Source organism: Onychomys torridus, chromosome 1 (assembly GCF_903995425.1).
Source record: "Onychomys torridus chromosome 1, mOncTor1.1, whole genome shotgun sequence".
In the NCBI taxonomy this organism is placed as follows: domain Eukaryota; kingdom Metazoa; phylum Chordata; class Mammalia; order Rodentia; family Cricetidae; genus Onychomys; species Onychomys torridus.
This window is the reverse complement of record NC_050443.1, coordinates 108,002,071-108,017,102: the sequence shown is the minus strand read 5'-3', so window position 1 is coordinate 108,017,102 and position 15,032 is coordinate 108,002,071. Positions and strand designations below refer to the sequence as shown.

Here is a 15,032-nt window from a genome sequence, read left to right as displayed (position 1 = left end):
TCCCCTTTGGTTATGAATGTGCTCTGTGAGTATTTATTCTTGAAACAGAGATGCCTCTCCTGTTGAGCTTGCTTGTACTTGCAAGGCTGTGCTCTGTAAGTGCCCAACTGGCGCTTCCTAACCAATTTGCCTGACAACACTACCCCCTTAAGGAAATGCAGCTTGAGGATAATAATGTTTGGGAATGCACTGCTTGTAGAGTGAATGTTTCAGAACCAAGGAAGGACCAATATAGTTGACAGAAGAACGTACTAAATCAAGCCCATCTCTATTCACATGCAGTACCATCTTTTTTAAAGACTCAGTAACACGTTAATATAACTGGTTATACAAACATTTTAGTGGTTGTTAGTCACATATAATATATATAAAATACCTATCTTCATGGTTGATACATTTGTTTAACCGAATAACATTCTGGATTGTATGAAGGTACTCACAAAAAATTTTTGAGACAGCCTACTAAATGGTTGTGAACTCCATGTGGAGCTGTGGTCCTCTAGGGCTCTGTTGAGCCTTCCCTTGAAGTACCTCCCTTAGTAACAGTAAAGCATTGTCCCTGTTTCCTTAGAAGCAAAAGTGGTGGCCATGCTCCCTTTTTAACAATTCTCAGTTAGATTTATGTTTAGCGACATCATCACCACACTTTCCTGTGGTGGGTGTACTGGGTGTCCTGGTCTGTCCAGGGGCCTAGTGGAATGTGGCTTTGTAGTCTCCCATTACAATTTAGTATCAGCTACACACTGGTGGCAGATGCCCTTTGAGGCTAGAGAAAGTGGTTGCCTGGGCTGCAGTGATAAACTGAGGAACCCTTGGCTATTGGATGGGCCCAGGCAGGAAGCACATAGCTGTTCTGCATCTGAGTATCCTTCTGCATTGACTTATCGATGGGGAAGCCCTTGTTGCCTTCTGGAGTGATTCCTTGAGATATGTACACTGTGATACATCCTTCTGGTATCCTAACTCTGTGGCCTGCTTATTTGTTCCTCTCCTATGATCTGCAATCTAGCACCTGTTAGAGAAAAGGAGATCACAGCTTCCCCAGATTACCTGGAAATAGCTATTTACTGCATAGGGGTCTTCTTAATTGCCTGCATGGTGGTGACAGTCATCTTGTGCCGAATGAAGACCACGACCAAGAAGCCAGACTTCAGCAGCCAGCCAGCTGTGCATAAGCTGACCAAGCGCATCCCCCTGCGGAGACAGGTAACAGAAAGTAGATAAAGAGTTTGAAGAAACTTATTCCCCTTTATCACCCAGCCAGCTCTTAGATCTTTCCCTCTGCCTTGATGTCCCCCTCTAACTTCAGTGAGCTTCATGTGCAGGTATAACCTGCCACTGTGCAGCAGAGCAATCAGCGTTTGGAACTTAGAGTCTCGAGCCACTGTGCTGTTGGGGGTTGGTGGAGGTTGGTGGATAGGGTCTAATTTTAAAGGAAGGAAGGAGAGCAGTTGTGCAAATCAGAACTCCTTAGTGGGATGGGCAGTTACTCTGGACACAGTGCCCTTTGGGTTGGTGGTCTGTTGGAAGAATAGGTATTTGTGTCTGGGATACCTTGCTCCTATATGAGACAGGCTTGGAAATTCAGATGGAGTTTTCACCTTGAATCGGAAAGAGACTCTAGTTTGCTTTTTTGTTTTAAGTAGAGATCAGAAAGAAACATACAATCTGGAGGTACAACTGAATTACTGCTTGCATGAGAATGGTTTGCAATTTCTTCTAAACTGGGTTTTGGCTGAATCTGCCTAGTCATTGTATGCTTATATTATTGCCTATAGGTTATAGGTGTGGATAGGGATTCAGTGATAAGATGATTTTATGTATGTGTGTGCACAAGTGCGTGTGTGCGTGCATGCGTGTGTTATAAGCACATGTATTCAGGTGCTTGTGGAGGCCAAATGGAGGTGTCAGATCTCCTAGTGCTAGAGTTATGGGCAGTTGGAAGCTTCTTGACATGGGTGGTGGGAGTTGAACTCCGGTCCTCTAGAAGAGCAGCAAGCACTCATTAACTACTGAGTCACTTCTTCAGCCCCCAGATAAGATGATTGTTATATGAGACAGGGAGAAGGTTACGTTTAACCTGGAGCTTCGTCTTTGATGTCTCCAGGGATGTGTGGATGCAAGTCTTTATGAAAGGGTTTGGAACTCGATTTTGATAAGACTGCCATTAGTTTTTAAGTAGAAACTGAAATGTCCAGCACTGGCTGAGGTCCACTGTGCATCTTAGTAGAACCTGGAGGTATGTGTTAAAATTGTACATTCATTCATCTCAGCCTCAGAGATTCCTATTCAGTAGATATTGAATGGATCTGGAAGCCTGCATTTTAAGCTCTTCTTCAGGTGATGCTATGTGACACCTTAAGAGTCTCTGCGTTTGACCCAACTCTGCCTTTCCTAGGCCTTCGGCTAGCAAGGTCCTTTCTGTGGACAGGTTCTAGGAGGGACAGGGAAGCAGCTGGCCAGTGGTGGCTTGGGCATAGGCCTGGCTGTTCTCACCCCTGCTTCACACTACAGGCTGAGTAGGTCCTTGGGGCCTTGTTCTCCCAGGTGTTTCTTGCAGAGGCTTGGGATAGAATCTGGAGCATATGTCAGATATAGCCAAGGACCAACTGTGTTGAGTGTGGGGATCAAAGAGGCCCGGTGGGTTCCTTCTGGCCCCTGAGAATGCTATTCAGCTTTGAGTGACACCACTGTCATTGTGGGACTAGAGAAGCAAGATGGGGCTGAAGTTAATTCATTGCCCAGTGAGTTGCTAGGAGAGTCCAAACATAAGATATTATTGCCTGGCCAGGTACTGCTAAGGCTTTAGGCTGAATACCACCCTTTTGTAGCCTCTCCTTATCTCTTACCCGTGGACCATTCATCTTCCACACTAGAACTCTGGCATAGGGAATTTAAGTAAAGGGAGTGATGTCCCCATCTCTATTATTTGTTTTTATCATAGGGGAAATAAGTGAACTCTGTAACTTGATGTAGCTAGGCCATTGGTCCAAAATTATTTCACCTTTTGAAAAAAAATCCACCTTTATTTATGTGTATGTATATTTACACATGTGTGCACGACCTCTTGGGAAGCCAGACGAGGGCATTGTATCCCTAGCAGCTGGAGTTACAGGTAGTTGTAAGTTGTCTGCTGTGGGTGCTGGGAACTTGGGTCCTCTGCAAGAGCAGCAAGTGCTCTTAATCACTGAGCTATCCCTCCAGCCCTCATCACTTTCAAAGAAAACTCTTCTCACATTGTTTTGTTTATGGTGTGTGTGTGTGTGTGTGTGTGTGTGTGTGTGTGTGTGTGTGCGCGCGCACGCGCGCGCACGTGTGTGTTTGCATGGGGGCAGGCATATGGCAGAGCATGTCTATGGTAGCCAGAGGACAACTTCCATGGAAGCCAGGGTCTTCCTCCATCATGAGTTCCAAGGAATCAAAGAGGTAGGGCTCTTGGTGTTGAGCACTCTTACCAACTTGTTGGCTCCATCATCTCTTACAGAAAAAATGTCACATCTGCTGCCATGTTCTTCCTTTTGCTTCACATGAAGAAGGCAGATCCTCTTGAGTTCCCTTTGACACACGGGTTTATCATGTTCTCCTCTCTCTCTGGCCGGCTGACTTTCTTCATCTCCACCTAAGCTCTCAGTGTTTCTCACATTCCCTGTGTAACCACGGGGAAAATTTGGGTTTCTTCTCATTTCCCTCCCCTTTTCTTTTATTCATTGGCAGTTAGTAAATGCACAGCTTAAACCAGGTACTTATTTTAGTGCATGGGCCTAAATCAGGATTCTTGGGCTGGGGATGTAGCTCAGGGGTAGAGTGTTTGCCTAGCATGCCCAGCATCACCAAAAGGAAATAAATTGAACCCAATTCATGTCAGATAAAGTCTGCCAATTGGCCATTGACTTCGATGTCCTTTTGAAATGTTTCAGCAGGGTCACATTGTATAAGGAAAGTGTGTGAATACCAGGCCCTCTGGATAAGTCTCTGAGAGATAAATGGATTGAAGAGGGGTTGATGTACCCCAGCGTTTCCTAGAGTGTGGTACTGCTCTTCCCAAAGGACTTCCCAAAGCACAGCCCACTGAGTGGAGGAGGAGATGCTTATCTTGTACCTGGATAAAGAGGGTATTGGGCTGTGGCTGGAGGGAAAAGTCCCACAAAGGCCCGAAGATAGGCTAATGACAGAGTGAATTCCACAGGGATGCCAAGCATGCCTTTACCTGGCGACAGATGAGCCTATAATCAGATGTCTGGAGGACAGCTGCTCCCAGGCATTCAGAGGCTAGGCTTTGGTTCCTGTTGGCCTGAGCTCCTATACGATGCAGCTAAAGAGTCCACTGGGTTTGATCCTCCTGGCCCTGATTTGTGACCTTCACAGCCTGGAGGCTCACAGCCTCCCTCCACTCATTTCATTATTCATGTTGTTTCTTCCGCATTTGTGCAGGCAGGTGTGCAAGTGTGTACAGATGCGTGCTGAGGCAAAGTGGTAACTGCAGGTGTTGTTCCTCAGGTGCGGTCCATGCTCCCACCCCCTTTTGGTTTTCTACATGCAAAGTTTCTCACTCACTGACCTGGAACTAGCCAAGTAGGCTAGACTGTCTGGCCTGTGATCCCTGGGGGCTAGCCCTCCCTCCTCTGTGTTGGGATTCCAAGTGTCAGCTACCGTGCCTGGCTTTTTTGGTGTGTGGTGTTTTTCTTTGTTTTGTTTTTTATTTATTTTGTTTTTTGTAATGTAGGTTCTGGAGATTGCTCTCAGGTCAAGGAAGGCTTTTTACCCACTGAACCATCTCCTTCTCAGCCCTTCTTCCTTCTTCTTGATGTGTACTTCCCTGCCCTGACCTTGTTCAAAACAGATAATTCATTTTATGTTATTTTTCTGAAGCAAAAAGGTAGTTTTTAATTTGTTTTCAGTATCAAAGTCTTTATAGCCTTTTTCTAGTAAACATTAATTTTGGGAGACTTTTATATACTTTGATGCTTGGAGAAAGAAAAGCAAGTTTACAAGCTAGTAGCCTGTGGGCTCTGCCTGTTAATGAGGATTCATCCTTCCCTTCCAAGGCCAGGACTGGACACTTTGTAGGAGGCACCTACTCATCACCTCTACTCCTTGGTACTTAGTGTAACACGGATCTTAAACAGTCTTATTAATAAAAAAAACAACAAAAAAAAACACCCAAAACAAAACAAAACAAGAAACTCAGGAGCCAGGTATTGGGTTAAATGCTGGAAGATCAGAGAGGCAGAACAAGCCACAGCCACCTCACCTCACCAATTCCTCAGCTGATCCTGTTTCCTCAGACTGGAAGTCTCTGAGTCCTCATCCAAATGGATCTCAGCTGAACTGCTGATAAAGGCCTAAAAGCTTAAAAAACCTCTAGTTCCTGGTCCTCATGCCTTATATCTCTTTCTGCTTCCTGCCATCACTTCCTGGGATTAAAGGTGTGTGTCACCATGCCTGGCTGTTTCCAGTGTGGCCCTGAACTCATAGAGATCTGGTTGGATCTCCGCCTCCCAAGTGATAGGATTAAAGGTGTGTGTGTGCCATTTTCTGGTCTCTTTGTCTATCTAGTGGCTGTTCTGTTCTCGGACCCCAGATAAGTTTATTAGGGTGCACAATATAGTGGGGGACACAATTTCACCACAACTTAGTGTGCTAAATGGTATTAGCCAATCCAGAGAAGCACCTGTGAGTCAATTGGACCATCAGTGGCCAATGAGAAATGGTCTTTGTGTACCCCTGAGTCCAAGGGGAATGATTTGCCTTGTTATTTCCACAAATCCCTGTCAGGGAGAGCATGGGTGCAAAGAGGGTCAGAGGAAGCCTGGCTCAAGGTGGTGCTCTGTTTCCTAGGGTGTCAGCTCTTCCTCTGAAGCTGGAAGCTTGCATAGGGCAAGATGGAGATTCGGCTATCTGTTGATTGGCCATGTCCAGAAGAATCCATAACCTACCCATGTCCCAGTCTCACAAGGGACAGTAGACTCTCAACTGTCCAGCCTCAACCACTGACATGGGTAGCTGAGAAAACCAGAGAACAATTTCATAATGTCTTTGTGGCATATGGTTATTAGGGGTGGGGGGGGGGGACGGTTGATTCCAGAGCTGTTCTCAAGGTGATGTATTCATAGTCTTGGAGCATACCAAACTCAGTGAAAGTAAGTTCTGACTTGATCACTGCTTAACAGCTCAACACCATGATCTGGAATCTCCTTCATGATGGAGTAAATCCAGTGTTGCAGTATACTGTTTCTAGAAAACATTTGTGCACCTGGGTAGTTGTAGATGGCCCACGTGGAGCCTGCCCTTTTGTAGGGACCTCTCACCTTCCTTGTCCCTCGGTTCAGCCTGTCTTTTCTCTCAGCCTCTGAAAGACATGCTTCTTTGACACTGATCTACCCTGGTCTTTTGCTGATGAGGTCTAAGTCTAATCAGAATTCCTGGGCTAGGTGCTTTTATTTTTGTGACAGGCTATTCAAGCATTTGCTGGTGGTAGGGACTGTTTAAGGGGGAGCTGAAGTAATAACCCAGCTCTTGTTATGGAAGGAGAAAAACATCCACCCCTAAAGGTCCCCTGAAGCTTGGTGTGGGGCTTGCTTTCTGCTTGGCCATAGAGATGTGTAAAGCTAGACTTGTGGCAGAGGTACATACACCCTGGGCTTCTGTTCTGATGTAGAAGGCTCCATCCACTGCCTGGAAGTTGGAGGGTGTCTCAAGTTTGCTGTGGTCCAAGGGTATGTGTCCATCTTAAGGAATAAAGACAAGCATGACTCATCACTGCATCTTCGGTTCTGCCTGCTCTGGCTTCTGTGAGGTCTCCTCTGGATGTTCAACTTAATCCAGAATAAAGAGACACCACTATTTCTTGGTGGCCCTTTAAAAAGAAATGGGGAGAAAGCCACTTCCTCCCTTAATCTCCCATATGTACTGTGGAAATATATGAAAAGCACATTTAGTTAAAAGCTTGATTTATGGCACGTGGTAAGGAGATCCCACCACGTAAGGCAGCCGAATTGGAGACTGTGAAGAGTACATGGCTTTTAAAACGCCGCCTGCCAAGATTTGGGTGGGTGGGGAAATGGTTTACTAGAGTGTGAGTATTTCTTGTTTGTGAGTGACTCTAGCAGTGGGAGAGGTTTTAAGTGTGTTGAAAGGGAAACTCCAAAACTGAAGTTTCTAGATTAAGGATTGAAGACTATCTGAGGAGGGAAGTTATAATTAAAGAAGAAAGAAAAGAAATAAAATCAGTAATGTGTTGGTTCTGAGGAAATGAATGTCTTCCAAGGTGGGCGGTGGGGCCATGATTCAGAGGAAGGAGCCCTGAAACACAGGGTTCCTCGGGGAACCCCTGCTAGAGATGCTGCCAAGCCCTCCAGACAGGTTGAGTTTCTGAGGAAAGGGGAGCGAAGAGAAAGCCAGCCATGCTTTACAGTCCCAGAGGGGATCTTAAAAGTATAGTAAAATACATGGAGGAAAAGTTAAGATATCCCTCTGTAGACAGGGAGAGCAGATTCTGTATGTTCAGATACTTTGGGTATTTTCTTACCCTTTCTCTCTTGGTGTGTTTTTTTTACAAAGGTATTTCCCAGACTTGTAATCTGAATCTGCACTTCATATTGAACACAATTCCCACAAGTAAACATAGTTTTATATTTTAATAGCAGTGGCTACAGCAAAGACTGTCAAGGTTTTTTTTTTTCTCCATGTTATTCTCAGTTTGTTTGTCTTTTCCTGTTTTCCATTTTGAAAAAGGTCCACATTAAACCCTTGTGCAGATGCATTGTTGCAGGGTGTGTAGGGAAACTTGTGCCGCAGGGCTGTGGCACTCTTTCCTGTGGGGTCAGAGGTTCTCCACAGACCCGACAGGACATCTCTCTGATTTGAGGTAGCCCCTAAGTCATATTCACCAGCAGGCTTTTGTTACCCTAAGCTTTCTTTCCTCCCTAGGACTGTCCCCTAACTCCTACATTGTTTTAGATGTCTTGCTTACTGGAGTCCCAGGCCATCCTGGCTGGCAGCTGAGGAGCCCATCTTGCAAGTCAGACCTGCAATTAAAATGTATCCTGTCTAACATCAGAACAACCCCACACAACAAAGCACTCTGATGAGCTATGGCTTTTTCTGTTTTCATTCTGCTCTGCTAGCCCTGTGAGATGGGACTGAGACCTCCTGAGACTCCCAGGTAGTGTGGATTATAGACCCGGGAGTCTGACCTTGAGCACACAGTGCCCTTGACCAGGATGTAGCCCACCAGACCCAGAGTAGCTTGGCCTTGGATGATCCCTGGGTACACACATTGAACTATGTGGAAACATATACAACAGCCTGGTGGCACAAGAGAGGGGGAAGATAAGGATCTTGTTGTTTTCTGCCTGAAACCTGTGTATGTCAAACCTGTGCCTTCCTTTTTCTCTTGGTTCATGCTTGTTTTATTCGAAATGGTATTTTAGTTAAGGAACTTCTACTAAAACACGGCAGAAACATGAGACCATGGTAATAAAATCTATATGATATAGAAAGTTCTGGAATAAGACCTGTTTCCTACTCTGCTCCCAATTCTTGATCTTTCTCCCCAAAGGTGACCACTGCTAGCCTTAGATAACCTTCCAGAAAATGCCTGTGGTCACATCCCATCCTGCAAGCCTCCCCTGGGTGAGCACTGACCCTCAGGGACAAGCTACAGAAGCTGCGATGTGCCCCTGGCTGCTGAACACGAGCATCATCCAGCACCGTGGTCTCCTGAGATTTCCCAATTAGTGTCCCCTCCTCACTGGTCCTAGCACACCGTGGTTCCTGACAGTTTAGTTTGCAACTTTAGGGTCCGGTAATGCAGGGCCAAGCTGATCTGATGGCCCTGTAAAGAGTGTCCCGGCTACATGCAGCCTCTGCTGATTCTTTGCTCTCTGGGGCCTGTCTCATTACCAAGCTAATTTGGCTGTGACTTCTTGCCTCCGATCCTCTGGCGAGAATTTCTACTACAGTAAGTGATGATTTTTTTGCCTGTTTGTGTGGAAGGACTACCAGAAAGATCTTACAAATGAATGAATGAATGAATGATCATACACTTTTTGCAAGCATAACCTATGGCCCTGATTCAGAATTAGTCAGGTAGGTGGTTCCAGGGAAGCCCTGTGGGCCAACCCCATTCCAGAATCTTCTGAGTTCCTTTCCTGTGGATGGAGCTCATGTATTTTTGTGGCCGGTGGGAAGTGGACATCGTGATGTTGTCAGAAAGCTCCTGGTGTCAGGCGCAGCCTGCAGGTGAGGACAGCTCACCACCGCAGGCTGGACGCCACGCTGAGTGTGGAAGGGGCTTCGGAGTCATCCCCTGTTTTGCTCTGGATGGGGCTCTTAGTGGCTCCTACTCTGGTGGTGTTAGTAGGGAGCAAGGGGGTGGATTCTAGAGGAACCCGCATGTTTCCTGGCTGTCTTTTCCTGCCTGCTTCTGCATTTGCCTCTGAGATCAGGACCCTGGAGGGTGTGGCTCTCTATTATAAAATTATCAGTCCTTTGGTTCCTTCTTTTAAAAAAAGAAAATCAACTTTTGTTGTGCCCAGATGAGTAAGATTTAGGGATAGCTTCTCCTTAGGAGTTGGTGAGATGCCTCAACAGGCCAAGGTGCTTGCTGCCAAGCCTGATGATCTGAGTTCGAGTCCTGGAACTTATGTGGTAGAAAGAAAGAACTGACTCTCAGAAATTATCCTCCTACCTCCACACAGATAGGCATTCAAACACACATAAATGAATTTTTTCATTAAAAAAAAAATCATCTTTCCTCTTTCCCAAAGACAACTTCAGAAGGTTCAGAAATGTTTCCATGTACATTTTAAATGATAATAGGATTTCACATCAAAACTCACTCCTTGATTTTAATATTTCTTTTTTTCTTTTTTCTTTTTTTTTTTTAAATAGTGAGTTCAAACCCAGAGATCCTATGTGACTAAGGATAACCTTGAACATCATTGACTTTCATACCTCAGGCACCTTTTCTCACTTCCATTAAGGGTGTTTAGGGTTTACAAAGAGCAGAAAGGTGTACCAAATGACAGTCCTGGGAAGAACATAAATCCTGGGTTCCTCTGACAAGAGTCTAGGATCCACCCGGGAAAGTTCCTTTGTGTTTATTTTTGCCAGTTGGATTGAGGAGATGTTTGTCTGCTCAGCTGGGGATCATCAGCCATGCAGGGGATGGAAGCCAGGATGGCTTGGAATGATACCTGGATGGTTACTGTCTAACCTTAACATTCCATGTATCTTCAGCCAAAGCCTCAGTCGTGGTCCAGAATAAAGCAGTACCCAGCAGCCCCCAGTCAGACCAAGGCTGTGTGGTCATACCCAGGCACAGCCTTCACGTGGGCTCTGAGGAAATTTTCTTTCTCAGGCATCAGCCAAGGAGAGACCGTGTGTTTAAGAGATAAACACTGTGTCTGACATAGGCTGATACAAATCAAGGGACATGAGAAAATAACTTGGTGAATGAAGCCTGTGTGCTGCCAGGTGGGAGAGGGTCCTTCCCGTGTGGTTCTGAGTGACGGTGTCTTTCCTTCAACTCTTGGTCTCAAGTGTTCGCTGCCCTGCTTACTGGAGCTAAAGTGACAAGAGCCATTTTCACCAAATGGGCTGGACATCATCAAGTTTCAGAAGGACTGGAGATGAAGAATGACCTTCCAATACTCGGGCCTTGAGTTTCCTTGAATGAAAGACCTTTGAGTGACCGGAATGCCCTTCCCAGGCATACCCTACCACTCTTGAGATCCCCCATTTTGCTTTTTGGAGGCAAAGACAGTGGGAGAACTCATCTGTTAGGTGTTTGTGAATCCCTACTGCTGATCGGGTTTGGGATTTGTTTTTATTTTCTGGTGCTGGAAATGGAACTTAGGACCTTGCCGGTGCCTGGCCAGCACCCTGTGCTTGAGCCCAGCCTGCATGTTAGTGAATTGTAGGAACACAGCATCAGTCTGTGGCCTGAGCAGGACTAAGGAGAGCTTCTTCATCCAGGGCTCTGAATAAGGAAAGGCAAACAGATGGTAATGAAGCCTGTGGGGTCTGTCTGCACATTCTTAAGTGACTGTCTCTAAAAATTAAGATAAAAAGAAGAAATACCATAATTAAACTTCTATAAATATTTTTATGGTGAAACCTGATCTTTCCTGTGACATTTCTTTTTGGTCCACTTTTTTTTTTTTTTTTTTGCCTGGTTCCTTCCCCTTTCTTTATAAGAACTGATGCTGATGCTCTGGCTGGGTCCCAGCTCACTTCTAGGCTTCTCAGGTAGAGCCAGGATTACATCTGCCTCTTTGCATTTTGTATCCAGGTTTCGGCTGAGTCTAGCTCCTCCATGAACTCCAACACTCCACTGGTGAGGATAACGACTCGGCTGTCCTCAACAGCAGATACCCCAATGCTAGCAGGGGTCTCCGAGTATGAGTTGCCAGAGGATCCGAAATGGGAGTTCCCCAGAGATAAGTGAGTACTTCATCTGTGCATGGCCCCAGTGAATGCTTAGTTATAAATGGGAATATCGGATTGACATTTTCTTTTCATGGCCTTTAGCTACAACGGTCTTACTCTGACATCGTCAACAGGAGTGAGATTGTGTTTCTGAATAACCAACTCCTGGAAAGAAGAATTTAAAATTGTATTTTTTTTTTTAACAAAGCTCTGCCTAGTAACCAAGCAAGATGGCATGTGGTTATCACTGTTTAAGTTTCTAGACAATTCAGACCTAGTTATGTGGAACAAAAATGGAGTTATGCAGTCTTTAAAACAGAGCTGACATTCCAACTTCTGGTTACTAGACATTGCTTTAAGGATCTGGGTTTTTTGTTGTTGCTATTGTTGGTTTTGTTTTTATTTTTTATTTTTTGGTTTTTCGAGACAGGGTTTCTCTGTGTAGTTTTGGTGCTTGTCCTGCATCTCTGTAGCCCAGGCTGGCCTCGAACTCGCAGAGATCTGCCTGGCTCTGCCTTCCCAGTGCTAGGATTAAAGGCATGTGCCACCACCGCCCGGTTTTGTTTTTAATAGTTATTAACATGATAATTTATTAACATGAAAATTTTCAAATCTGGCACCTGATACCCGAGTTCTATGGCCTACAATACTTTTGCTTATTGGTTGATAGGGAGGTATCTAGTTATGTGCTGAGGCACAAGGTTCCCATGCAGGCTTGGACGGGGCAATCAATCCTAGGAGCTGTTTGTCTCTTGGCCCAGCCTGAATAACTCCATGTAATTTGGCCTGGGCCTGGGCTGGATTTGAATTCCAGTTCTGCCAGTCAATGGCTGGGCAGACCTGAGGGATTCACTCAGTTCTTCTGAATGTCTTGCCTATAAAATGAGGGTCATGGTCTGCACCTCCTGGGACTGAGCACAACTCTTGGTGGTCAGACTCTCATTTTCACTTGTGTCTTGGTAATCAGAGACCTTTGAACTGCAAACTTGAGTAAGATGGTGTATTTAACAGAGCTGGTGGTGCAGATGGTAGGCCACCAGCCTCTCCCCTCCCGGTAGAGAGCAACCGTAGCTCCAAGGAGTGAAGCTCCCTGGAGGGCTGTCGGCTTCCTTATTGTAGGTTTAGAGTCTAAACAGCTTGAGAGCAGCAGAAGGTAGAAATATTGGCTCTTTCTGCATCAGATACACAGGAGTAAGCTCCTAGCTTGCTTGAAAACAGCCAGCCCACCTATCTTGACATTTGCCTGTGTTCCTAAGATTCTGTTAGTGCTTTGTTTAACACACACACTGTGTGTGTGTGTGTGTGTGTGTGTGTGTGTGTGTGTGTGTGTGTATACACAGAGATTCAGGAACACAAAGATAAGATTTCCCTAGACTGGATGGCCAATTCTAATTGGAAGGGGAAGGAGGCTTGGGCCTCACTTGGGTCTTTGAGTCATACAATTCCAGGCACTTTGGTTCCTAATTTAGAGATTCTCACATACATCCTAATCCAGGGCTGAGTTACTGTCTATGTAGCCTACAGTTTATGTCAATGGAAATAATTTCCAGCTTATTTGTGTACTGTGGTGAAAAGAGCATCCATCCATGCATTCCTTCATCCATTCAGGGAATGTTTATTGGACATTTTACCGGTGAGGTACCAGAGAAAGCACAAAGAATGGTTTCTTTACCTGCAGACTTTTGAGAGAGGAAGAGGTGTTTCTCTTGACCCCTGCCAGCCTCCTCGCTGTGTGTGATTGTATAAATAGCTGGGTCCATGTGCACATTCCTATGTATACAAGACTGAATTGGGGAGTTGTGCTCATAAGTTGCAGTGTTCAGTTGAGTCTGTATTTTTGGCCACCTGTGACACCAGTCAACAGTGCGAGTCTATGTTGCCCAGTGGCTTCCACTCAGGGGTACCTAAGTGTGGAAAATCTGAGCACTGTGCATTTCCAAGCGGTGTTTAGCACACATGGAGGTGGAGCAGATTTCCAATGAATGAAGGCTATTGAGGAGCGGTTTATTAGATTGGAGGCAGAAATTACACAAAGAGGGGCTTGTTATGCTTGTAACGGGGCAATAGGACATAAATTAACCATTTTCCAATGCAAATGTTTATTTTCTGCCAAGATGTTCAATTTAATTTTATTTCTGGACTGAAAGGGGATGCCTTCAGCATAGCATGTACTACCCTTCATTTTCTTTCTTTCTTTCTTTTTTTTTTTTTGAGCTTCTGAAAACATTGTGTACTTACTGTAAATGCTATATATACTGAGGACAGCTCAATACTTGTCTGTACTGTGCTTATGTTAAACACACACACACACACACACACACACACACACACACACACTCACTCAAGCTAGAGAGCAATCTCCATGGTTAAGTTACTGGTCTTGTAAAGGAGCAGAGTTTAGTCTGCAGCACCCATGATGAGAAACCTCCCCTACCTATAACTCTAGACCTGGGGGATCTGATGTATATGGGCTCCATGGGCACCTGAACTCCCATGTTCATACCCCCTCCCCAGAAACACACACACACACACACACACACACACACAATTAAAAATAAATATATAAAAAAAAACCCTAAAAATAAAAACCATGCAAAAGTATTCCAAAGACTTCCCCATGAATACCTGAAACAGTGGCAGGCTGTTTATCTGACATGCAGAGAACTTTTATGCTTAAAAATGTAATTTGTGCATTTTTCTTTCTATTTTTTTTCCTTGTAGTGATAAGGATTTCTAAACTTATGTCAAAAAAAAAACCCATCCTGCCCATTTTCTAGAAGTTGCTTTCAATGAGAAACTACAGATTCTTTGCAATGTGCTGAAGAGTCCTATCCTGTAACTTGGCAAGCAGTATAACCATAAAATCGACTGGTATTACGTAACAGTGATTTGAAAGCTGCCACTTTACGGGGACAAAAAATAAGAGCAGCCTTTCGCATTTTTTTCTCCTTTGCACCATTTTAAATCACAAATATTTAATTGGCTCAAGACCAAAAGCTCCTCACAGTTGGCACACAGTTGACCACCTCGCTAGCAAGGACACCTTCCATAAAGCAAAAGAAAATAAGTGGAGAGCACAAACGTGAAATTTAATAGCTGCTCCAACAGTAATTGACGTTCTGGAAAAACGTCACTAAGAAAATACCCTGTGTGTGCATCAAAGGCTCATTGGTTCCATATGCATGCCGCTGGAAGATTTTTATATTTAGTTCTGGAATTTCCCTCCCCTGTGCCCCTCAGCCAGACGCTCTGCGCTAATCCCCTATTTACACATTTAGGCTGACGCTGGGCAAGCCCCTGGGGGAAGGTTGCTTCGGGCAAGTAGTCATGGCTGAAGCGGTGGGAATCGATAAAGACAAACCCAAGGAGGCCGTCACCGTAGCAGTGAAGATGTTGAAAGGTGAGTGGGTGGATGGGAGGGCAGGGAGGGCCTTATCGAGAGCGTTCCTTTTGTGACATGTGAACTCTGCAATTATGTGGGGTCAAAGAGCACATACTTGACCTCGAGGTTGAGGGGGTTTCAGGATAAATGAGCATCTGAGACAGAGGATTTACCTTGAGTCCTGTGTTCTTAGAAAAGAAAAGCCAGTTTAGGAGCA

General features: G+C 45.0%; 1 protein-coding gene across 8 annotated transcripts in view; it reads left to right on the top strand.

The window, feature by feature from the left end:
* Fgfr2 (fibroblast growth factor receptor 2) overlaps window positions 1–15,032 on the top strand; it is a 108,677-nt gene that overhangs the window by 72,653 nt on the left and 20,992 nt on the right. For 6 of the 8 annotated variants that reach the window (XM_036195052.1, XM_036195044.1, XM_036195005.1 and 3 more), the window contains 3 exons: window positions 1,010–1,212; window positions 11,297–11,448; window positions 14,712–14,833. In XM_036195052.1, coding sequence (XP_036050945.1) covers window positions 1,010–1,212; window positions 11,297–11,448; window positions 14,712–14,833 — 477 coding nt within the window. The remainder of the gene's footprint in view (window positions 1–1,009; window positions 1,213–11,296; window positions 11,449–14,711; window positions 14,834–15,032) is intronic. The other 2 variants (XM_036195062.1, XM_036195029.1) reach the window with 1 other exon arrangement.